This window comes from Scyliorhinus canicula, chromosome 3 (genome assembly GCF_902713615.1).
Source record: "Scyliorhinus canicula chromosome 3, sScyCan1.1, whole genome shotgun sequence".
In the NCBI taxonomy this organism is placed as follows: Eukaryota; Metazoa; Chordata; class Chondrichthyes; order Carcharhiniformes; family Scyliorhinidae; genus Scyliorhinus; species Scyliorhinus canicula.
Genome location: NC_052148.1, coordinates 64,608,235 through 64,633,760, shown reverse-complemented (window position 1 = coordinate 64,633,760; position 25,526 = coordinate 64,608,235). Strand labels below are relative to the sequence as shown.

Sequence of the window (25,526 nt, the reverse complement as noted above, 5' to 3'; positions counted from 1 at the left end):
GCCGGTTCGGAGAATAGCGGGCCGCGCAAATTTTCACGGCGACACTGGTCCGACGCCCTCCCGCTATTCTCCGAACCCCGCACAAACTACACGTCGACATTCCCGGCAAAGGCCTCGAACGCGCCCCCGACACGACCAGAATCGCCACTTATTGGCCCCCCGCTATTCTCCGGCCCGGATGGGCCGAAGTCCCGACGTCATCACGCACTGTTTTCACGCCGGCCAACACACCTGCTTTTCAAGTTCGTCAACCAGTCGTGCTGGCTGACGAGAGCTTCGAGGAGGTGAGCACACCGCTCAGCGCACCGCTCAGCGCACTGCTGGAGTCTGGCCACAACGGGGAAGGCATCCCCGAGAACGGGAGGGGGTCCAGAGCGGGGGGGGGGGGGGGGGGGGGGGAGACGGGGGGGGGAGTGGGGGAGACGGAGGGGGGAGTGGGGGAGACGGAGGGGGGAGTCTGAGGGCGGGAGTGGGGGAGACGGAGGGGGGGAGTGGGGGAGACTGAGGGGGGGAGTGGGGGAGACTGAGGGGGGGAGTGGGGGAGATGGAGGGGGGGAGTGTGGGAGACGGACGGGGGAGTGGGGGAGATGGAGGGGGGAGTGGGGGAGACGGGGAGGGGGAGTGGGAGTGGGGGGGGTAGGGAGAGAGTGAGCGAGTGACCCGTCCAACCCTGATTACAAAATGTCTGCCACCATGCCATGGCGTGCCGGTCATGAGTACACGGCCGCTGGTTGCCCTGTGGCTTACGGACACAGGCCACTGACGCACCGGTGAAGAGGATGTAGTTAACTGCCCGTTGGATGCAGAAAGTGACCAGGGGTTAGGCTGCCCGCCTGTCAGCAGCGCGATCAGGCCACCGGGACACACAGGAATCCCGTGGCAGGCGGCTGCCGAGGTGGCGACTAACCTCCGTCTAACATGTCCCGTTTCTCTGCCCCCCACCACCCCTCTGTAGGTTAGCACAATGTCTGCCAACAGAACGGCTATGTTCTGCGCAGTGGTTGGGGCCGCTGCACTGCAGTGGATGCAGGGCCAGCTGCAGCAGCAGAGGGACGGGCCGAAAAGTTGCCAGTCATCGAGCAGCATGGGGGGTTAGGAGGAGGGGGAGGAGGAGAGAGTGAGGGTGCAGCCACGGCACTAGAGGCGACGACCAAGGCCGAGGGTGTACCGTGCCCGGATCTCTTTCCTAACATTGATGGACATCACCTGCAGGAGGAGACTCTGGCTGCGTAGGCGGACGGTGATACATATGTCACCTCGTGGCGCACCTCGCCCCACGTGGAACGGGGGGAGGACACGCGATCCCGGTTGCCATCAAGGTGACGGTCGCTCTTAACTTCTATGCGACCGGCTCCTTCCAGTCTCCGAGCGGGGACCTCTCCGGGATCTCCCAGTCATCGGTCCATAGGTGTATCCGGGATGTGACCGACGCCCTCTATGCCATCGCCGATCGCTACATCACCTTTCCCGAGGACCGAGCAACTCAAGACTCACGAGCTCGTGGATTTGCCAGCGTGGCCGGGATACCGATGGTGCAGGGGGCAATCGATTGTGTTCACGTCCCCATGCGCCCGCCTGCAGGGGACAGGGAGGTGTTCACAAACAGGAGGGGGACATACTCCATGAATATCCAGGTGGTATGCGACCCCCACGTGAGGATCATGAACGTCTGTTCAAGGTTCCCAGGGAGTGTGCATGACTCCTACATACTGGCGCAGTCGTACATCCCTGCGATGCTTGAGGGGCGTCCCCCCCGGCTGGGGGCTGGTTGCTAGGCGACAGGGGTTATCCGCTGAGGTCTTGGCTGATGACGCCTAAACGGAGGGCTCAGACCAATGCGGAAACACGATACAAGAAGGCCCATGCAGCAATCAGGGGTGTGGTGGAGCGCTGCCTTGGCCTCCTGAAGATGAGATTCAGGTGCCTAGACCGCTCCGGAGGGGCCCTGCAGTACCAGCCCGACAGGGTCGCTCGCATTGTTGTGGTCTGCTGTGCGCTGCACAACATCGTGATGCAGAGGGGAGATGACCTGCTGCAAGAAGCGGAGGAAGAAGCCAGTGGCAGTGGTGCCAGCACAGAGGAGGAGGAGAGGGAGGAGGAGGAGGAGGAGGAGGCTGGCGGAGTGGCGGGCGCAGCCCGCAGACACGACCCAGGTGCTGGTGATGTCCAGGAGGCGGCACGACAGACCCAGCGAGGAGAGGACGGCGGGCACGCGACGCCTAGGTGGCAGCACGGTTCACGCATCGCATGTGATGTCCCCGTTGAACACCAAACCACCACCTGAATCGCTAGTCGTGCAGAGGGTCAACACACAACTGCCACCACCACAGCCCCCCACCCCCCCCCCCCCCCCCCCCCCCCCCCCCCCCCCCCACCCCCTCTTAGTACACTGCTCCACTTAGATATCACCCTTACCACTGGGTCCAGACGGTATGGTACAACACCGATGGCTGTGTCAGCGGGTGTGATCAGTGCCATGTGGAATGATGTCAGCCCGCTCTGCAAAGAGCTGTGAGCTCAGAATCGTTAGAGAGAGTCTGACCCATGGCAATAGCTGAACCATCCACCTTGGTAACTGCTGAGATCCTCACGGACACTCTATCACGTGCCCGCGTGGGCTAGCTGTGGGAGGGGGTGGGGGGGAAGGGACTGTACACCCGGCACCGAAGTTTCACCGCTCGTCAACCCCAGCGACACTCGGTCACCATCACGAATCCTGTGGCTGTGGAACAATCACACGGTATTACAAGTAAGGTGGAACAGTGCGTTTAATGTGAACAAACATTTACAGGTGCCCTAGCCCCTACAACTAAACTGTGCCCTTCACCCATGCCAACTTACTCAGTGTCTATCTTTGTTGCCTTACGGGCCTTACCACTATGTCTAAGTGATTCCCCAGATGATACAGCAGGAGTGGAGGAGGACTGCTGCGAATCGCCCCCTTCGACTAGTTTCTCCTTCGGCAAGCGTTTCCTGGGGCGACCCGGCCTTGATGGGCCAGGCTGTTCTGCGGGCGTCTCGGGTGACGTTGTGCCACCCTGCTCTGCCTGCTGCCCACCCGATGCACCAGGGATGGGACGGGGGGAGGCCGAGAATTCCGGGACGTCCCGTGATGGAGTTAATGGGACGGGCCCCAAAACCTCCTCCTCCCTCGGGGAGCCCGGTGGCCTCCGGGCCTCACTTTGGGACAGAGGTGCGAGCGGGGAGGTGCCCCGTCGCGCCACCGACACCTGGCGCTGCCAGTCCTGGAGGCCTGCAACGGTATCCACTAGGATCCGAAGGTTTGCAGAGACGGAGTCCAGGGAGTTAGACATTCCCGCCAGGGACTGTGCGACCTCAACCTGTGAGTGCACAACGCCATCCAGCACGTGTGTCAGGCAGTTGATGCTCTCCGCGACTGACTGCTGCGACTGGGCCATGACCTGCTGAGACTCGGCCAAGGCCCGCAGCGCGCCGGCAATGTCGTTTTGGCTCTGGCGCATTGCTGCCTGTGAGAGGGCAACCCTGTCCAGGGCCGAGGATGATGCGTGCACGTGAAGCCCAACGTCTTGCATAACCTGACCCATAGCCGAAAACCGTTTCACCCATTGCCTCCACCGCAGATGCCACCCATGCGGTGTCGGCCTGGGTTTCTGCCATGAGCGGCACCACTCCCTGCTCATGGACGCGGTTCGACTCCTCTACCAGCGTCTGCAGAGTCTGGAAGACAGCCCTCATCCCGTCATTGTGTCCCTGGATTTCTTGATGCATCGGCTGTGCGGGTGGGTTGAGAAAGTCCAGGAACTCTGAAAACGTCTGGGAGCCAGCTGCATGCTGGGCCTGGCCTGGCCTCCGCCAGTCCGGGCCCTCGGCTGCTCCGACCTCCACCTGCTGTACCTGCTCAGCTGTGATGTGCGACCCAGACTGTGACCCAGGAGCCTCATCACTAAATAGGCCAGCCGGGGTGTGTGTCTCTGGGATGGTGGATGGTGTGGGAGATAGCTGTGCCGCAAGCTCGAGGTCGTCTTGGGTGGAAGCCTCCTCGATGTCATCGGCCCGCTGAGAGGCCGCAGGGCGTTCGCAGGCCATTTCCTTATCAAGCGGTGTCGCCGCCCTCTGGGCGTCCTGCTCCACAGATTCTGTTGGGGAGGATGGGACTCCCCGCTGATCAGGCACCCTCTGTCGTGCGGCCCCAGGTGAGGTGGGGGAAGATGCCTGTGTCCGTCTGGAGCCAGATGGCCCTGGTCATTCGGCATCACATCCTACGGAAGAGAATGAAACGGGTTATTTAGAGACGCTCGGCCGGGCGCTGGACGGTCCCCGTGGGCAGAGTCTGAAGGGACAGAGGATGGGGGAGGTGTCCCAGTGGGCAGGGTGTGTGAAGGGACAGAGGATGGGGGAGGTGTCCAAGTGGGCAGGGTGTGTGAAGGGACAGAGGATGGGGGAGGTGTCCAAGTGGGCAGGGTGTGTGACGGGACAGAGGACGGGGGAGGTATCCCAGTGGGCAGGGTGTGTGAAGGGACAGAGGATGGGGGAGGTGTCCAAGTGGGCAGGGTGTGTGAAGGGACAGAGGATGGGGGAGGGGGGGGTGTTTGTCATGCACGGTTGTCTCACTTGTTGCAGCTCCGCCAACCTCGCATTGCGCGATCTCCCGAGTAGCAGATCCGCCAACAAGGTCCAGGGCCCTCTGCTCAAAAGTGGTGAGGGGCCGCAGGATGGGCTAACCCCCTCCTGTCTTGTTCCGCTCACGGGTGTTGTGAGCGGTCTTGTCCTGTTGGGGGAGGGGGCATAGGTCGATCGTTACAATACGGCAGGTATCAGCAGTCCGTTCAGATACTGGTACAGTTTGGGGGTCAAGTTGTAATAAGACGATTGCATCTCTCCACGGGGGCCAGAGCGCTGGGTCTGTGACAACTTTGTGAACCACCCTCAACTCACTCTGCCCCAATCCCCCTCCACCCCCCATGCCAGGGGGGGAGGTGGGTGATTAAGTAAAGGGGGGGAGGGATGGTTGTGACCCGGGGGCACCCTCTTGGCACTTACCCTGGCAGCCCTGGTGAGGTCGTGCATCTTCTTCCGACACTGGTCAGCTGAACAAGGGGTCTGCCCCACAGCACTGACAGCAGCAGCAACCTCACGCCAGGCCTGGCGCACCGCGCTGGCAGGGTGGCGATGCCCTCTACGCGGGCAGGTGATGCTCCTCCTCTGCTCGATGGAATCGAGCAGCATCTCCACATCAGCCTCCACAAATCGCGGGGCTGCTCTCCTCAGCTCCGACATCTTGGCCTACAGTTTCTGTGCTCGCCCACGCCTTTTTACGGCGTCGGGCGGCATCACGTGGGCGTGTTCGTAGCGTCATCGCGCACGTGATTGACGCGGCCCCGTTCCTAGCCCATTTCCTGGACGTGAATACCTCGGGAAATGGGTCGTGTTGGGCCATCGCAAAACTCGGCCGTTTTCACGGCCAACTTTGCGATTTTCCGCGGGTGTGGAGAATCGCGCCCAGAGTGTATTAAAAAGTTCTGTTTCTCCAGTTAAATTTTATGATCCTCCATATTATAATTGCTGACAGGATATTCAATTTTTTAAAAAATTTCTACCCAACAGTAAGTTGTAAAATGTATTTGGGTGTTGTTTAGTTAAAGATCACAAAGAAAAAAGATGGTGAAGTGGTAACTGTTATGAATGTTGAAAAATCTGGCAGCCAATTTGTGTACAAGGTCCCATAAATAGAAATTATATAAAGATAACCTGTTTTCCAAGTTGGCTTATGGATACATATTAGCCAAGACACGCAAAAACATGGGATAGAAAAGATAGTGGGTCCTATGGGTCCTCAAACTCCCTCTGTCATTTAATAAGTTCAGCTTTCCTACTCTAGCCCTATACTGGAGCAAACTTCTTCAAATGGTGTCATAGAATATTTTACACCATCTAAGAAGGCCTTGCATTTACCTTAATCCTAAAGACAGTGGGCGGTATTCTCCGCTACCCACGCCGGGTGGGAGAATTACGGGAGGGCCGGGCGACTCACGACACGCCGCCCTGGCACCCCCCGCGATTCCCCCACCCCCCGCTCGGATGAATCGCCGCTCGCCGTTTTTCACGGCGACCGGCGATTCCCTGGCCCGGATGGGCCGAGCGGCCTGACGTTCCCGACCGATTCACGACGGCGGCAACCACACCTGGTCGCTGCCGTCGTGAACATGGCGCCAAAGTTTCGTTTGTGGCGTGTGGGGGGCGGAGAGGGGAGTGAGCACCACGGCTCGGGAGGGGACTGGCCGGTGATCGGTGCCCACCGATCGTCGGGCCGGCGTCTCCCAAGAGACGCACTCTTTCCCCACTGCCGCCCCGCAAGATCAAGCCGCCACGTCTTGCGGGGCAGCGGAGGGGAAGATGGCAACCGCGCATGCGCGGGTTGGAGCCGGCAGCCGTCGTGACGTCAGCCGCGCATGCGCGGGTTGGAGCCGGCCAACCTGCGCATGCGCGGCTGACGTCACTTAGGCGCCGCCATCGCGTTATTCTCGGCGCGCCGCCTTGACGCAAGCGTCAAGGCCCGGCGGCCGAGATTTACGGAGCGCCGCTCCTAGCCCCCTGTGGGGGGGGGGGGTGAATAGGGTGCAAGGTGCGGCCTCCGAGGCCATGGCCTTCCCGATGCCGCGCAGGAGCGGAGAATTCCGCCCAGTAGCTCCAATAATACAGCACTCCCTCAGTACTTCACTGTGATATTAAATTGGATTATGTGCTGAAGTCAATGGTGTGGGACATGAACACCCAAATTCATCTTTGGTGGATTACTGTCCAGGAAGCAAGGCAATAAGTTATACAATTTCCCTCACCATATTAATAGAGTTTCCACCTCTGTTTGATGTATAGTCACAGTTCCATGGGGCTGTTGAATCTGAAAGGCCCATTCCCCATGAATAGTCGACTTCTTAAGAAAGGCAATTTTAGCTCTAGACTAACTCCTTGTGGTGAGAAAATAGGGAAAATGTTACATGGGTTGTGTGTTGAGGTGATTTTCCCTCCACCATAAGGCCAGAAGTGTTGATATTCACTGATAATTGCACAGTCTTCAGTCCCATTTGCAACTTGTCAGATAATAAAGCAATCTTTTTCCACATGCAGCAACACCTGAATAACATTCAGACTTAGCCCGATAAATGGCAACTAAAATGTATGCTATAGAAGTGCTAGGCAATGACCATCTCCGATAGTGGGAGTCTAACCATCTCTCCATTACATTCAGTGACTTTACCATCACTGAATTCCCCACAATCACCATACTATGGATCACTATTGACTGTAAACTTAACTGCACCAGCCACATAAATGCTGTTGGGAAATTAACATGTGAGAGGCAGGGGATTTTGTGGCAAGTCACTCACCTCCAGACTCCCAAAGACTTTCCACCAGTTAAAAAGGCACAAGGAATGAGATGGAATTGTCCCCATTTTCCTGGATGAATGCAACAACAACAACCCTCAAGGAACTTGACACTATCCAGGAAAAAGCACTCTGCTTGACTGGCACCCTATCTTGCACCTTAAACATTCACTGACTCCATCACTGGTATACAGTGGTAGCACTGTGTTACCATTTACAAGATGCACTGCAAAAAGTCACCAAGGCTTTGATAGTAACTTACAAATTACAACCTGAAACATCCAGAACAGGGCCGCAGAAAAAAGGGAAAACCAGCATCTCCAAACCTCTTCCAAATCACATCATTCTTACTTGGAAATATATTAATATTTCTTTAAAAACCTGTCGGTTTCTCTGACAGCACTATGAATGTACCTACACCATATGGACTGTCTTAGTTATAAAATATGGCCCACTATCCTCTTCTCGAGGACAGTCAGAAATTGGCAATAAATGCTGACCTAGCGAGTGGTGCTCACATCCCATGAATGAATAAAAGATGCAGATGTCCAAGTGATGGGTATCTTTTCAGGCATTGGAATGTTTTCCTCAGCAGAGACTGAAGATCTCAAATTTATCAGTCGGGCAGCCTGCAAAAGCTGCCGCCCAGGGTCACAAGCTTTTTCTACTCACTTACGTTTAGGTTTATCCTTATACAAGCAAAAGATCACTTCTTGATTTTTCCAAACCTTACACTATGTTCATCCTTGGAGTGTTTGCCTCAGCTCCACTGAAGGACCTGGAGGACATCATTCGCAAAGTTTTACCCCTAGTTTTTTCCCCATCATCTTGCATAATGTCTGTGCAAACACTGTCAATTATCTTTTGCACATTTACTGAGCAAATCTTCAGCTGAAGTTAAAAGAACCATTAAACATTAAGATAATTTCAGAAGTTGCAGGTCAGTGATTTGCTGATGCCATGCCTCAGTCTTCACAATAGCACATGTCCTCAGCTTTATAGCGTGCCACATGGTTGGTCTATGGAATAAGCCACTGGTCATCCCATCTATGAAGGCTCAGAATTGTTATTGACTTTGGCGTTGCAATTAGAGTTCACCATGAAACATACAATTCCAGAATATTGTGTATTTTCTTCCTGGTTCCTTTTCCTTGAAATGTATTTATTTAAATTATGGGACTTAAGTTATCTATATTGCAGTGTTTTCCAGCCATACCAAGAGGAGCATTGGTGTGAAAAAAACTCTGAACTTGCAAACATAAACCTTTCACATTTTCTATCTTAACTAGGATGTGGAACGTCTTTTGACTTCCATAAAGAGAAGGACAACCTGTTTCTTGTGGGCACAGAAGAAGGAAAAATACACAAGGTTGATCACCATGAATACAATGTTTTCAGACTGTAAGACCAGAACAATGGGATGTATAGCAAAATGCAAAACATATAAATCCAATGATGTTTTCGATCCGTATTTGGTCTTTGCAATTTTCAGCTCCCTTCTTCAAAAGTTATATTCTGCAATTAGAGAGGATACAGAGAAAGGCTACACAGAAAAGGGGAGGCAGTGGCCTTTTGGTATTGTCACTGGACTTGTAATACAGAGACCTGGGGTAATGATCTGGGAACATGGGTTTGAATCCTACCAGGGGCAGATGGTAGAATTTGAATTGAATTAAAAAACTGGAATTAAAAGTCAAATGATGGTCATGAAACCATTGTCGATTGTTGTTAACTAATGTCCTTTAGGGAAGAAAATCTGTCATCCTTACTGGATCTGTTCTACATGTGACTCCAGACCTACAGCAATGTGGTTGACTCTTAAATGCCCTCAGGAGTCGGCAACAAATGCTGGCCTGGCCAGTGATGCCCACATCCCATGAACGAATGCAGCAGGGCACAGATAGGTTGGAGACTTGGGCAGAGAAATGGCAAATGGACTTTAATCCGGACAAATGTGAGGTATTGCATTTTGATAGGTCTAACATAGAGGGGAAATATACCATAAATGGCAAAACTCTTAGGAATGTAGAAAGTTAGAGAGTTCTGGGCTTGCAAGTCCACATATCTTTGAAAGTGGCAACATACGTGGACAAGATAATCAAGAAAGCATACGGAATGCTTGCCTTCATTGGACGGGACATTGAATATAAAAACTGGCAGGTCATGCTACAGTTGTATTGAACCTTGGGCGCCACACTGCCAGAAGGATGTGGAGACTTTGGAGAGGGTGCAGAGGAGGTTTACCAGGATGTTGCCTGGTTTGGAGGGTGTTAGCAATGTGGAGAGGCTGAATAGACTCGGACTGTTTTCATTAGAAAGATGGAGGTTGAGGGGGTGACCTGATAGAGGTCTACAAGATTATGAGGGGCATCGATAGAGTGGATGGGCACTCTTTCTCAGGGTGGAGGGGTCAGTCACCAGGGGGTATAGGTTTAATGTTCGTGGACCAAAGTTGAGAGGAGATGTGCGAGGCAGGTTTTTTACGCAGAGGGTGGTGAGTGCCTGGAATGCATTGCCAGGGGAGGTTGTCGAAGCAGATACATCAACGGCGTTCAAAAGGCATCTTGACAAACACATGGATAGGATGGGTATAGAGGGATACAGCACAAGGAAGTACTGAGGGTTTTGGTAAATGTTGGTATCATGACTGGTACAGGCTTGGAGGGCCGAAAGTCCTGTTCCTGTGCTGTATTGTTCTTTGTTTTTTGATATGGGGAAAGCGGGATCAGGCTATTGAGTTGGATGATCAGCCATGATCATAAAGAATGGCGGAGTGGGCTTTGATGGGCTGAATGGCCTCCTGCTCCTATTTTTTCTTTTCTATGTTTTTAACTCTGTTGTAGAGAATTCCAAGGATTCACAACACTTTGAGTGAAGTAATTTCTCCTCATCTCAGTCCTAAATGATGGGACCATTATCCGGAGATTCCCCAACCAGTGGAAACAATCTCTCAGCATCTATACTAACAGAACCTGGTAGCTTTCAAAGAGACTGCCTCTCATTCTTCTAAATTCCAATGAATACAAGACCAAATTATGATATAAGCCCAATTTCATCACAGGACAGCCCCAACCTCACTCAGGCTTTGGAGAGGGTCCAGAGGAGGTTTACCAGGATGTTGCCTGATCTGGAGGGTGTTAGCTATGCGGAGAGGCTGAATAGACCTGGACTGATTTCATTAGGATGATGGAGGTTGAAGGCTGACCTGATAGAGGTCTACAAGATTATGAGGGGCATGGATAGAGTGGATGGGCAGGCCCTCTTTCTCAGGGTGGAGGGGTCAGTCACCTGGGGGCATAGTTTTAAGATCCATGGGGTAAGGTTTAGAGGAGATACGCAAGGAAGGTTTTTACACAGAGGGTGGTGAGTGTCTGGAATGTGTTGCCAGGGGAGGTTGTCGAAGCAGATACATTAATGGCGTTCAAAAGGCATCTCAACAAAGGCATGGGTAGGATGGCACAAGGACGTGCTGAGGGTTTTGGCCAATGGTAGTGTCATGACCGATTCAGGCTTGAAGGGCCGAAGGGCCTGTTCCTGTGTTGTATTGTTCTTTGTTCTTTGAAAAAAAACTTGACCCCCCCCAACCCCGAATATAAGGAAATTAATATTTCAAGAAAGGTTGATTACACTCTGCCTGTTCTCCATTGTATTGAAGAATGGGATATATTAGAAGTGGTTAAGATACAAACGTTTCAGACAAATAGGGCAGCATGGTAGCATGGTGGTTAGCATAAATGCTTCACAGCTCCAGGGTCCCAGGTTCGATTCCCGGCTGGGTCACTGTCTGTGTGGAGTCTGCACGTCCTCCCCGTGTGTGCGTGGGTTTCCTCCGGGTGCTCCGGTTTCCTCCCACAGTCCAAAGATGTGCGGGTTAGGTGGATTGGCCATGCTAAATTGCCCGTAGTGTCCTAAAAAAAAAGTAAGGTTAAGGGGGGGTTGTTGGGTTACGGGTATAGGGGGGATACGTGGGTTTGAGTAGGGTGATCATTGCTCGGCACAACATTGAGGGCCGAAGGGCCTGTTCTGTGCTGTACTGTTCTATGTCTATGTCTATAAATAGTCTGATGCATGGTAGACTTGTGAATAAGTAGCAGATTGCATAACAAGTTAGCTACAAAGAAAACAAAAAAATCCTCAGACCAGTAAAAAGTTGGAAGTGGTGTTTCACAAGGATCTATGCTGGGACCACTTTTATTCACCATTTACATTTAAAAAATTGTAATCAAGAATCAGAGTACAATTAGAAAATATGCAACCAATTGGGGAAAAAGATATAAGAAATTCAAACAAATCAGAGTGTGGGCTCCAAGATTCTCTAACACAACATTGGAGTTCAAGTTGCAGGAAGTGGACAGGTACAGAGAGATCTCCTATCGACAAGAGATCAGACAAATGTTATGAAGGCTGTGGTAAAGGACAGTCATGAAGCTCAGTGGCAGGACTCATGTGCCAAGTGTTTAGATGCAGTTCCCCAAGAAGCTCAATAGCCTCAGACAAATGGTCCAGGTCAGTGCTCGTGGCCACACACATTCTCAATTATGCACCCCCCCCTCGCCTCCTTGTTCCTTGACTCAGGAACCACAAGTCATGCTTTAGATTCATAGCTCCTCCACTTCACTGTCATGCACATAACACTACTGCAAGCCTTAAGCCCTCATCTCATATTTCACACACGCTACCAGCTGTTCAAAATTGACTGGCACATCATTCAGATGAATCATGCCACACTGACTAACTTACTTCCCTCTCACTTACAGTATAAGAGGATGCAGAATCTCTGGCAGCAGTATCTAACTCATGGGGACAGGCACAGCTTTATGGCCCAGTGGAGGAGTCAGTGCTTACCGGTCATTTGAAGGCTTATGACTGAGACATGATTCAAGTTGATGGCCTCCGATCTTCCGGTCTCTGGATTTGTAGGGTGGCTGACTCAAATTGGAGTTGCCTGAATTGGACTAGCCAGATAGGCCTATATATTTCTTTAGCATTTGTATATTTCTATTCAACTTACTTATGCTGCCATGGTAGGGAGTCCGCACTGTGTTTTGATCAAAATCTGCAATCCTGTTAGTGGGAAGCAACTGACACTATTACAGCTCTACACAATATCACAATCTAGGTTTAACAGCAATTATGCCTTTCACTTTCCAACTGTTTTAATGCATGTTCAATATCGTAGCTAAGAGCTTTTTCGTAAAGTAAATAATTACATTAAATCTTTTTGTTGCAATAAGAACTCCATTTTTTTACCCATACAAGATTCTACTGAAGTGGGAGCAGGCACAAAATTTGCCAGTTCATACATGGGCAGACATATTATGTTCTCATGATGATAATGAGGTTCAAAGAAAAACACTCATTCAGTGCTGTTAAGATCTAAAGATGTGATTTTTCCCAGATACTTAGGGGATGAATTTTATGTGCGGTATAATGTTCGCCCCATTGGATTGGTGTGGGAAAAATGGGTTTTGATTCATGGGGAACTGGCACCAGTACTGGGGAAAGTGGGAACTGTACCATTGGAACGTCTCCACCTGAACCGTGCTTGGACCAGTGTACTGGTGAGTCATATAATTAGGGTGGTAGAGAGGGCTTTAAATTTAAAAGTGGGGACAAGGGATCAAGTATGGGAACATGTGACCAATTAAAGAGAGAAGACAAGGCAAAAGAACAAGGTAGCAATAAGAGAGGTGACAATAAGAGAATGGCAGGAAGGTAAAGAGTATTCAAACTGCCATTTGCCATAGGAAAAGGCTAGAAATTGCAAAAATGGTAAAAGGACAAGAGTTAATGGGCACGATTTAACGCACAAAAACATGGACCCGTTTTGGGTGCTTAGCTCGTCAGTGCAGGAAGAGATCAGGGTGCCATTTTTAAATGCTACCCCGATCTCTTGACACCCCTTGGACAAAGGCCACTGTGGCCTTTGGACCCCCTCACTCCCCCAACCTACCTCTTAGAGAGTACTCGAGCCCTCCCTCACCCCAATCCCAATCCATTGTACAGGCAACCTGGCACTGGCAATCTGGCACCTTGACAGTGCTCCTGCCAGTCTGGAAATTCCACCTGGCACCCTGAGAGTATCCAGATGGCACTGCCAGGGTGTCTGGGTGGAAGTGCCAAGCTGGCAGTGCCAAGGTCCCCGAGTGCCAGGGTAGTGTCAGGGTACCACTCTGCCCAGAGCCGGACTACCCGCGATACCCCCCTTCCCCAGGTGCAGTTACGCGAGATTTAATGGCCTCATCGCGTCACTGAGCCGAGTACGACGAGGCCATTCGATCGCACCCAAAAGCTCTCTTTCTGAATGCACATAATGTTCAGAAATAAACAGATGAATTAACAGCTCAAATAGAATATAAATGATCCGATTTCCATGGTGGAAATATGTTTGCAAAATGACAAAGGCTGGAACCTTAATACACAAGGGTATTGGAAGGCTAGGATACCAGGAAGGGATGGATGGGTAGCTTTGTTAGTTAAGGATGACGCAACATAAGAGATAGAACATACATTGCAGAAGGAGGCCATTTGGCCCATCGAGTCTGCACCGACCCACTTAAGCCCTCACTTCCACCCCATCCCCTTAACCCAATAACCCCTCCTAACCTTTTTATTTTGGACACTAAGGGCAATTTAGCATGGCCAATCCACGTAACCTGCACGTCTTTGAACTGTGGGAAGAAACCCGAGCACCTGGAGTTTGCACATTCTCCCCGTGTTTGCACGGGTTTCGCCCCCACAACCCAAAGATGTGTAGGGTAGGTGGATTACCACGCTAAATTGCCGCTTAATTGGAAAAACTTAATTGGGTACACTAAGGGCTCCGCTCCCCCCCCCCCCCCCCCCCCCCCCCTAAAATGGCGTGTCGTGTTTTGCGTGACGTCGCTCGGAGAATCGCCGCTCGGGGTTTTTCACGGCGACCGGTGATTCTCCAGCCCGGATGGGCCGAGCGGCCTGACGAACCCGACGGGTTCACGCCGGCGCCACCCACACCTGGTCGCTGCCGGCGTGAACATCGCGCGACAGGTAAGTGTGGTGCCTGTGGGGGGCGGAGAGAGGATCGAGCACCACGGGCGTGCTCGTGAGATGACTGGCCCGCGATCGGTGCCCGCCGATCGTCGGGCCGGCGTCTCTAAGAGACGCACTCTTTTTCCCCTCCGCCGCCCCGCAAGATCAAGCCGCCACGTCGTGCGGGGCAGCGGAGGGGAAGACGGCAACCGCGCATGCGCGGGTTGGAGCCAGCCAACCTGCGCATGCGCGGCTGACGTCACTTAGGCGCCGCCGGACGCGTCATTCTCGGCACGCGGCTTTGATGCAAGCGTCAAGGCCCGGCGGCCGAGTTTCTCGCAACGCTCCTCCTAGGCCCCTGGGGAGGGGAGAATAGGAGGCGAGGAGCAGCCTCCGCCGCCGGAGTGAAACACTCCGGGTTTCACTCCGGCGTCGGCACTCAGACTCCCTTTGGGAGAATCGCACCCTAAATTTTTTTTTAAAAGGCAAATTGAATATAAAATTAGGGAAGTCTTACCAAAATGAGGCGCTACGTAGACCACACCTGTAATACTGTGAACAGTTTTTGTCCCCTTATCTAAGGGAAGATATACTGGCATTGGAGGAAGTCCAGAGAAGGTTCACTCGGTTAATCCCGGGCATAGAGTGATTTTCTTATGAAGAGAGGTTGAGTAGGTTGGATCTGTATTCATTGGAGTTTCGAAGAATGAGAGGTGACCTTATCGAGACAAAAAGGATTCTCAGGGGGCTTGAGGGGGCAGATGCTGAAAGGTTGTTTCGCCTTGTAGGAGAGTCTAGGACCAGAGAGCATAATCTCAGGGTAAGGGGTTGCCCATTTAAGACCGTTCATGCCAGCGGGATTTTTCGTGGGTTTCACGATGGCGAGGAGTGCATTCAACCCGAAAACCTGTTGTCAACAGCGGGACCAGAAGATCCCACTGCTGGCCAATGGCGGGCTGCCTCGGCAAAACATATGGAAAATCCCGGCCAACGTTTTTAATTTTCCAAAATTCCCTATTTCTGGAAAGGTTCCATCAGATTGGAAAATAGCAAATGCAACTCCATTATTCACGATAGAAGGCCGACAGAAAATAGGAATCTATTATGAAGGAGGCTATTGTGGGACACTTGGAAAATCTGAATGCAATCAGGCTGGGTCAATATGTTTTTGTGAAAAGAAAATCACGTTTGATTCATTGGTTCTTTGAGGAAGCAAAACGCAACTTGGGTAAAGGGGAACCATGGCTGTAGTCTGCTTAGATTTCCAGAATGCATTTGACAAGGCGTCACATCAAAGGTTACTGTGCAAAATAAGAGCTCATGGTGTGTGGGTTAACATATTAGCATAAATAGCATGGTTACATAAAAACAACAGAGTAGTCATAAATGGGTCATTTTCGGGTTGGCAAGTTGTACAAAGTGGAAAGCCAGAGGGCTCAGTTCTGGGGCCTCAACTATTTACAGCATATGTTAATGAGCTGGATTTTGGAACTAAAATATGGTTGCTAAATTGCTGCTGACAGAAAGATGGGTCTGAAAGTAAGTTGTGAAGAAGACCTAAGGAGTTTGTAAAAATGTATGTTAAGTGAGTGGGCACAGATTTGGCGGATGGAGTATAATGTGGGAAATATGAACTTGTCCACTTTGGCAGGAAGAATAAAGAAGCAGACCCTTGAGGTACAGCGGGATCTGGGTGTCCTCGTACACGAATCACAAAAATGAGTGTGCAGGTACAGCAAATGATTAGGAAAGCAAATGGTATGTTGTCATCTAATGCAAAGGGAATGGAATATCAAAGGATAATTTCCTACAGTTATATATAGTACTGTGAGACCAAAGGCCAGTTAGCTTAAAATCTGTCATCGTGAAAATGTTTGAAGCTATATTATAGTAGGACACTTGGAATAATACAGGGTAATCGGCAGAGTCAACATGGATTTGTGAAAGGGTGACCATGTTTAACAAGTTTATTTTGAATTCTTTGAACATGTAATGTATACTGTGGTTAAAGGAAAACCAGTGGATGTACTGTATTTAGATTTCTGAAGGCATTTCACAAGGTTCCACATCAAAGGCTATTGCAGGAAATAAAAGGCCGTGATGTAGGAGGTAACCTATTGGCATGGATAGAAGATTGGCTAGTTAACAGGAAATAGGGCAGCCATATGTGGGTCTTTTCTGTTTGGCAGGATGTAATACGTGGTGTGCCACTGCGATCAATGCTGAGACGTCAAACTTTTACAATTTATATAAATGAGTCGGATGAAGGGACTGAAGGTCTGATTGCTATAGTTGCTGATATGTAGAGGATTCAACAAGGCTACAAAGGGATATAAATAGGTGAAGTGAGTGGCAAATGGAGTATAGTGAGGCAAAGTTGGAAATTGTCAATTTTGTTGGAAAAATAAAAAAGAAGCGTATTATCTAAATGGTGAGGATTTGCAGAGTTCTGAGATGAAAAGAAATCTAGATACCCTCATGCATGAATTGCAAAAGACTAGTATGCAGGTACAGCAAATAATTACGAAAGGTAACAGAATGCTATAATTTATTGTGAGGAAAATTGATTACAAAAGTAGGGAGGTCATGCTTCAATCATACGGGACACTGGTGAGACCACATTTGCAATACTGTGTATATTATTGGTCTCTTAATTTAACTAAGGATGTAAATGGGTGGCACGGTAGCACAGTGGTTAACACTGTTGCTTCACAGTGCCAGGGACCCAGGTTCGAATCCCGCTTGGGTTACTGTCTGTGCGGAGTCTGCACATTCTCCGTGTGAGTGCGTGGGTTTCCTCCGGGTGCTCTGGTTTCCTCCCACAAATTCCGAAAGACGTGCTATTCGGTGATTTGGACATTCTGAATTCTCCCTCTATATACCCGAGCAGGCACCGGGAGTGTGGCGACTAGGGGATTTTCACAGTAACTTCATTGCAGTGCTAATGCAAGCCTACTTGTGACTCCAATAAATATTATTATTATTAGAATATGTTGGAAGAAGTTCATGTATTAGTTTAGTAAACCTTCTCTAGATTGGGCCAGTTGTCAGTGATAGAACAGTTTGGAGACAGGTGATCACTATATTTTAAGGTTTAGGATTTTTAAAAATTCATTCATTATCTGAGTAAGCATTTATTGCCCATCCCTAATTGCCCTTGCGGGGACAGTTAAGAGTCAACCATATTGCTGTGGAACTGAAGTCACATGTAGGCCATACCAGGTAGGATGGCAGATTTCCTTCCCCAAAGTGAACAAGATGGGGTTTTACAACAGTGAACAATGGTTTCCAGGCCTTCATTAGACTTTTAATTGAATTCAATTTTCACTATCTGCAGAGATGGAATTTGAACCTGAATCGCCAGAGCATTGCACTGGGTCTCTGAATTAAAAGTCCAATAGCATTACCACTGTACAACCGCCTGCCCCTAGGATGATGATAGAAAAGGGAAATAGATCATCCAGAGTAAAAATAATTAACTGGGGGAGAGCTGACTTCAATGGTGGAAGAACGGACCTGGGCCTGTTAGATGGAATGTATATTTGGCGGATAAACTGTAGTTGAGCTATTCTGTTAGGATGGACTACAATGGAAACGGCCAGGACCAGTGACCTGGCCATGCGCATAACTCGGGCTGTGGACAGAGCACCAACAGTGGGGTGGGAGAGTCGGGTGAAGAAAGATTTAGAAATCCAACGAGAAAGATTGTGGGCGGCACGGTGACACAATGGTTAGCACTGCTGCCTCACGGTGCTAAGGACCGGATTTGATCTCGGCCCCTGATCACTGTCCGAGTGGAGTTTGCACATTCTCCCCGTGTCTGCGTGGGTCTCACCCTCACAACTCAAAGATGTGCAGGAGGTGAATTAGCCACACTAAATTGCCCTTTAATTGGAAGAAATTAAGTGGGTATTCTTAGAAAAAGATTGAGGGTGCGATCCAATGCCGGAAAGTCAACTCACAGCGGCACAGTATGGTCGATAAAAGCCAGGAGACCCCACTCCCGGGGCAACGCCTTGCAAAATCCGAAGTGATCTCAGGATTATGTTGCGTTGTAAATCCTGCCCATCATAGGTGGGATCACTTTTTGGTAAATCTGCACATTAGAGCAAGACAGCTAGCCTCATTCTAATGTGCAGATTCCCAAGAAACCTGAGGCTTTGGGATTCATCACCTTTGCTACAGTGACCTTGGCACTGGTCCTCACAAACAGGGACCAGATGGAATGGCACTCATGGGGGTTTCCTAGGGGATCGGAGGCCCTCAGCTGCATTCCCTCGGGAGGGCTGCATGCCCTTTGGGCAGAGTCGTGCCTGAGCAGGGGGGCAAGTGATCCTCCCATAGTGCGTTCAGACTGGAGGGGAGGTCAGAGATCGCTTTGGGAGCCTCGGAGACCGGGACGTTATTTAAAACTGGTGTCCTGATCTCCCGCTACACTGGGGGGTTCAGCCGAGTGGAGCTCCCCACTGTACAAAACAGAGCATTGTGTGGTCTCGACCGCAAGTTCCCCATTCAGGCACCTTATACACTGGGAGCGCCAGGAAACATGTGGCTTAATGCACTCGCTGTGGGACTTTGTCTCTGAGGCATTGGAGAAAAAGCAGGACGGGGATTTTAACAAAAATTGTCAACAAATAAGGTCACTGCAGGGAAACTGCAGGGAATAGAGGTAAAATGAAATGAAACGTTCATTATCTGAATGCACAAAGCATCTGCACAATCGCACAAATAGAGGTAAATAATTTTGATCTAATCCCCATTACAAAGACATGTTACAAGGGTTGGGAAATAAATATTTACCATATATTTCGTAAAGGTAGACAAAATTGCAAAGGAGGAGGGTAACATTTTTAAAAATTCTTTAATGGGATATGAGCTTTGCTGTTGTTGGAGAAAATCTATTATTAAGGAGTATTAACAATGCACTTAGAAAGCACAGACAACATGGTTTTACAAAAGGGAAATTCTGTTTAACAAATTTATTGAAGACTTTTGAGGATGTGATTAGTAAGGTGTGAGGAAAGGGGAACCGGTAGGAAAGGGGAACCATGCTTACCTTCAGTGACTGGTGTACAAGGACACCCAGATCTTGTTGCATAATGTAGGCCATAAGATAATAGTCTGCCTTCTTGTTTTTGGTACCAAAGCAGATAACCTCACATTTATCCAAATTATACTGCAACAAAACTGCAGCTGCCATTTATTTGCCCACTCACTGAACTTGTCCAAATCACACTGAAGGAGCTCTGCATCCTGCTCAAAACCCACCCTCCCATCCAACTTGGCGTCATCTGCAAATTTAGAGATATTGGGCGCGATTCTCCGCCCCCCACGACGGGTCAGAGAATAGCGGGAGGGCCTTACCGACATTTTTCCAAACCTCCCGCTATTCTCCCCCCCCCCCTCCCCCACGGCCGCCCCACGACACGAATTGCTGCTCTCCGTTTTTTTAAGGCGAACAGCGATTCTCCCCTATCCGATGGGCCGAGTTCCCAGCCCTTTACGGCCGTTTTCACGAACGCAAACACACCTGCTCTCACCGTTCGTGAAAACAGCCGCAAAGTGCCGTTCTGGAGAACCCATGGCACCGGGTGGCATGGGCCCGCGATCGGTGGCACCGATCGCGGGCAGCGGTGTCCGATACCCGCGCACTCTTTGTTCCTCCGCCGCCCCGCTGGATCAGTCCGCGGGGCGGCTGAGGGGCATGACGGCCCATGCATGCGCGGGTTTCACGCATATGCGTGATGACGTCATCGCACATGCGCGGGTTGGAGCCGTCCAATCCGCGCATAGCGCGGCTGATGTCATCGTGCGCGTCAGCCGCCGTTACCCTTGGCGCGCGGGCTTAGTGACGTTCGCTAAGCCTGCGATGCCGTGGTTCACGGGGCCCCGCTGCTAGCCCCGACCGGGGAGCAGAATCGGGTCCCGGGAGGGGGCGCGGAGGCTGCCGTGAAACACGGCCAGTTTCACGGCAGCCTTTACGACTCTCCGCATTTGCGGAGAATCGCGCCCATTACATTTTGTTCCCTCAGCTAAATCATTGATATATGTTGTGAATAACTGGGGTTGTCATACCGACCCCTGCAGTACCCCATGTCATTGCCTGCCAATTTGAAAATTTGTATCCTACTTTGTGATGACAGAAACAAGTTGGTCAGCCATTTGTTTGTTCCCTATTATAAATAAATAAACAATGAATGATCTTTATTAATGTCATAAGTAGGCTTACATTAACACTGCAATGAAGTTATTGTGGAAAATCCCTTTGTTGTCACACTCTGGCGCCTGTTCGGATACACTGAGGGAGAATTCAGAATCCAAAGAGAAAATGCTGGAAAATCTCTGCAGGTCTGGCAGCATCTGTTGGGAAAGAAAAGAGCTAACGTTTCGAGTTCGGATTACCCGTTGTCAAAGCTGAATTCAGAATGTCCAATTCACCTATCAAGCACCTAACAAGCACATCTTTCAGGATCTGTGGGAGGAAATCGAGCACCTGGAGGAAACCCATGCAAAAATGGGGAGAACGTGCAGACTCCGCACAGGCAGTGACCCAAGCCAGGAATCTTAACGGGTCCCTGGCGCTGTGAAGCAACAGTGCTAACCACTGTGCTGCCATGCCACTGTTCCCCTGTTTCTGACTGTAAGGGACCCACATTTGGCTTCACCAATCTTTTACTCTTCACATACCTATAGAAACAATTACAGCCAGTTTTTAGGTTCCCCGCAAGCTTAGTCCCATACTCTATTTTCCGCTCCTTAATGAATCCCTTTGGCCTCCTTTGCTGAATTCTAAACTGCTCAGGACTGCTGTTTTTGTTTCTGCCAATTTGTATGTCTCTTCCTTCCCATTTTATTTTATTAATAATAATAATCACTTATTGTCACAAGTAGGCTTCAGTTACGTTACTGTGAAAAGCCCCTAGTCGCCACATTCCGGTGCCTGTTCGGGGAGGCCGGTACAGACCTTTGCCAGACAGGAATAAACAATTGTTGCAGTTAACCCATGTGCTCTTTGAACATTTGCAATTGCCTATTGGTCGTCATCTCTTTAAGTAACGTTCCCCAATCCATCATAGCCAGCCTAGATTCCTTTATTTAGATTCAGAAGCCTAGTCTCAGAATCACTACATCACTCTCCATCTTGATGAGAAATTCTATCATATTATGGATGTTCATCCCCAAAGGGCCCGCACAACTAGATTGCCAATTATTCCTTTCTCAATACACAATACTCAGTACCACACAATGGGCTGAAATGCTTCCTTCTGTGCGGTAAACATTCTATGATTTTTATACTCCTATGACATTCACACACCAATGATAACAGAAACACAGCAAACAAACATATATACACAGATACATAGAAGATTAGAGCAGGAGGAGGCCTTTTGGCCCTTCGAGCCTGCTCCGCCATTTATCACTATCATGGTTGATCATCCAACTCAACAGCCTAATCCTGCTTTCTCCCCATAGTCTTTGATCCCATTCTCCCCAAGTGTTATATCCAGCTGCCTCTTGAATATATTCAATGTTTTAGCATGAACTACTTCCTGTGGTAATGAATTCCACAGGCTCACCACTTTTTGGGTGAAGAAATGTCTCCTCATCTCTGTCCGAAATGGTTTACCCTGAATCCTCAGATTGTGTACTCTGGTTCTGGACACACCTATCATCGGTAACATCTTCTTCCCTGCATCTACCCTATCTAGTCCTGTTAGAATTTTATAAATCCGTATGAGATCTTGTTTGGAAACTTCGGCGGAGATGGCAGATGGAGTTTAATCCGGACAAATGTGAGATAATGCATTTTGGAAGGTCTAATGCAGGTAGGGAATATACAGTGAATGGTAGAACCCTCAAGAATATTGACCGTCACAGAGATCTAGGTGTACAAGTCCACAGGTCACTGAAAGGGGCAACACAGGTGGAGAAGAAAGTCAAGAAGGCATACGGCATGCTTGCCTTCATTGGCTGGGTCATTGAGTATAAAAATTGGCAAGTCATGTTGCAGTTGTATAGAACCTTAGTTAGGCCACACTTGGAGTCTAGTGTTCAATTCTGGTTGCCACATTACCAGAAGGATGTGGAGGCTTTAGAGAGGGTGCAGAAGAGATTTACCAGGATGTTGCCTGCTATGGAGGTTATTAGCTATGAGGAGAGGTTGAATAAACTCGGTTTGTTCTCACTGGAACAACGGAGGTTGAGGGGCGACGTGATAGAGGTCTACAAAATTATGAGGGGCGTAGACACAGTGGATAGTCAGAGGCTTTTTTCCAGGATAGAGGGGTCAAATACTAGGGGGCATAGGTTTAGAGGAGATGTACGAGGCAAGTTTTTTACACAGAGGATAGGGGTGCCTGGAACTCGCTGCCCGGAGGAGGTGGTGGAAGCAGGGATGGTAGTGACGTTCAAGGGGCATCTTGACAAATACATGAATAGAATGGGAATAGAGGGATATGGACCTTGGAAGTGTAGAAGATTTTAGTTTAGATGGGCAGCATGGTCGGTGCAGGCTTGGAGGGCCGAAGGGCCAGGTCCTGTGCTGTACTTTTCTTGCTCTCTGTTCATATGACAGTCCTGCCATCCCTGGAATCAGTCTGGTAAACCTTCGCTGCACTCCCTCAAGAGCAAGAACATCCTTCCTCAGAAAAGGAGACCAAAACTGCACACAATATTCTAGTGTGGCCTCGCCAAGGCCCTGTATAGAACAGTACAGCACAGAACAGGCCCTTCGGCCCTCGATGTTGTGCCGAACAATGATCACCCTACTTAAACCCACGTAACCCGTATACCCATAACCCAACAATCCCCCCATTAACCTTACACTACGGGCAATTTAGCATGGCCAATCCACCTAACCCGCACATCTTTGGACCAATTGCACCAACAGCAACACGTCCCTGCTTCTGTACTCAAAACCTCTCGCAATGAAGGCCATTCTTTACCGCCTGCTGCTCCTCATGCTTACCTTCAGTGATTGGTGCACAAGGACACCCAGGTCCCGCTGCACACTCCCCTCTCCCAATTTACAACCATTCAGGTAGTAATCTGCCTTCCTGATTTTGCTTCTAAAGTGAATAACCTCACACTTATACAAATTATAATGCATCTGCCAATGATTGCTTACTCGTCCAACCTGTCTAGATCATGCCGTAGGATCCCTTCATCCTCGTCACAGTTCATCCTCCCACCCAACTTGGTATCATCTGCAAATTTGGAGATGTTACATTTTGTTCCCTCATCTAAATCATTAATATATATTGTGAATAGCTGGGGTCCGAACCACCGATCCTGTGGCACTCCACTAGTTCCTGCCTGCTAATTTGCAAAGGGCCATTAATCCTTACTCTTTATTTCCTCTCGGCCAACCAGTTTTCTATCCACCTCAATACACATCCCCCAAACCCATGCGCTTTAATTTTGCACAATAATCTCTTATACGGGACTTTGTCAAATGCCTTCTGAAAGTCAAATATACCACATGGACTGGCTCCCCTTGTCAACTGTACTGGTTACATGTTCAAAGAATTCCAACAGATTTGTCAAGCATGATTTCCCCTTCATAAATCCATGCTGACCCTGACTGATCCTGCCACTGCTTTCTAAATGTTCCACTATAAAGTCCTTGATAATAGATTCAAGCATTTTCCCCACTATCGATGTTAGGCTTACTGGTCTATTATTCCCTGCTTTCTCTCTACCTCCCTATTTAAATATCGGAGTGACATGAGCTACCCTCCAATCTGCAGGGACAGTTCCAGAGTCTATAGAATCCTGGAAGATGACCACCAATGCATCCACTATTTCCAGAGCCACCACCTTAAGCACTCTGGGATGCAGATTCTCAGGCCCTTTGTCTGCCTTCAATCCCATCAATTTTCCCAGCACCATTTCCCTACTAATGTTGATCTCCCTTTGTTCTTCCCTCTCACTAAACCTTTCATTGTCCAACATTTCTGGGATCTGATTTGTGTCCTCTTTTGTGAAGACAGAACCAAAGTACGTACTCAATTGCTCCGCCATTTCTTGTCCCTCATTATGCTTTCCCCTGTTTCTGTCTTCAGGGTGCCTACATTTCTCTTTACCAATCTCTTTCTCTTCACATATCTATAGAAACTCATAGTGAACATAAAAATATTCAGTTGTTTGTTTTCTGAATCATGTTGCAAGGTACCAAATTGTTCAATGTTAGTAACTGTTTTGGTTGTATTCTTATCTGGTTACTTTGTCTATATTGTCCCAACGTACTAATTAATTCATTATTGTTGTATTCATTAGTGCTCCAAGGCCTACTCAAGTGAGTTTTTGGATACTTATGAAGCCCATCATATGGCAGTGGATGCCTTGCACTGGAATACCTTCCATCCAGATATCTTCATTTCCTGTAGTTCTGATTGGACAGTAAAGATTTGGGACCATAATTTAAAGTAAGTGTAAATTGAGAAGGAGAGTATCATAGATTATCATAGAATTTACAGTGCAGAAGGAGCCATTCGGCCCATCGAGTTGCACCGGCTCTTGGAAAGAGCACTCTACCCAAGGTCAACACCTCCACCCTATCCCCATAACCCAGTAACCCCACCCAACACTAAGGGCAATTTTGGACACTAAGGGCAATTTATCATGGCCAATCCACCTAACCTGCACATCTTTGGACTGTGGAGGAAACCGGAGCACCCGGAGGAACCCACGCACACACGGGGAGGATGTGCAGACTCCGCACAGACAGTGACCCAAGACGGAATCGAACCTGGGACCCTGGAGCTGTGAAGCAATTGTGCTATCCACAATGCTACCATGCTGCCCTACTTCCCTGTGGCATTAGATAATTGCACCATGTAACATGTAGACTTGTCTCACTGATTAGAAAAGACCCTCAATTCGTTTGCTTCAAAAACAAAACCTTTCGTTCTTGAAAATCAACATAATTTCATGTATTTATAAAATTTACAATCTAACCTGCTCTTTGTCATTATAGATTTCACTCCTAGAGTTCAATTTTCCTAGCCCTGGGTTGGCAGGCTATGAGATGAGGACATTTGTGTGTGTGTGCAAGTGAGGGGGAGAGAAATGCAGGAAGAACAGTGAGGAGCCACATCAGCATGGCCCCCAATACATTCCCCCTGCCAGGGTGATTTCCAGATGTTTGTTGG

At 49.4% G+C, this 25,526-nt stretch overlaps 1 protein-coding gene across 4 annotated transcripts in view; it reads left to right on the top strand.

Moving 5' to 3' along the window:
* The window catches only part of dnai1.2 (dynein, axonemal, intermediate chain 1, paralog 2), a 313,232-nt gene that overhangs the window by 183,495 nt on the left and 104,211 nt on the right, over positions 1-25,526 (top strand). For all 4 annotated transcript variants that reach the window (XM_038790653.1, XM_038790652.1, XM_038790651.1 and 1 more), the window contains 2 exons: positions 8,655-8,734; positions 24,652-24,800. In XM_038790653.1, coding sequence (XP_038646581.1) covers positions 8,655-8,734; positions 24,652-24,800 — 229 coding nt within the window. The remainder of the gene's footprint in view (positions 1-8,654; positions 8,735-24,651; positions 24,801-25,526) is intronic.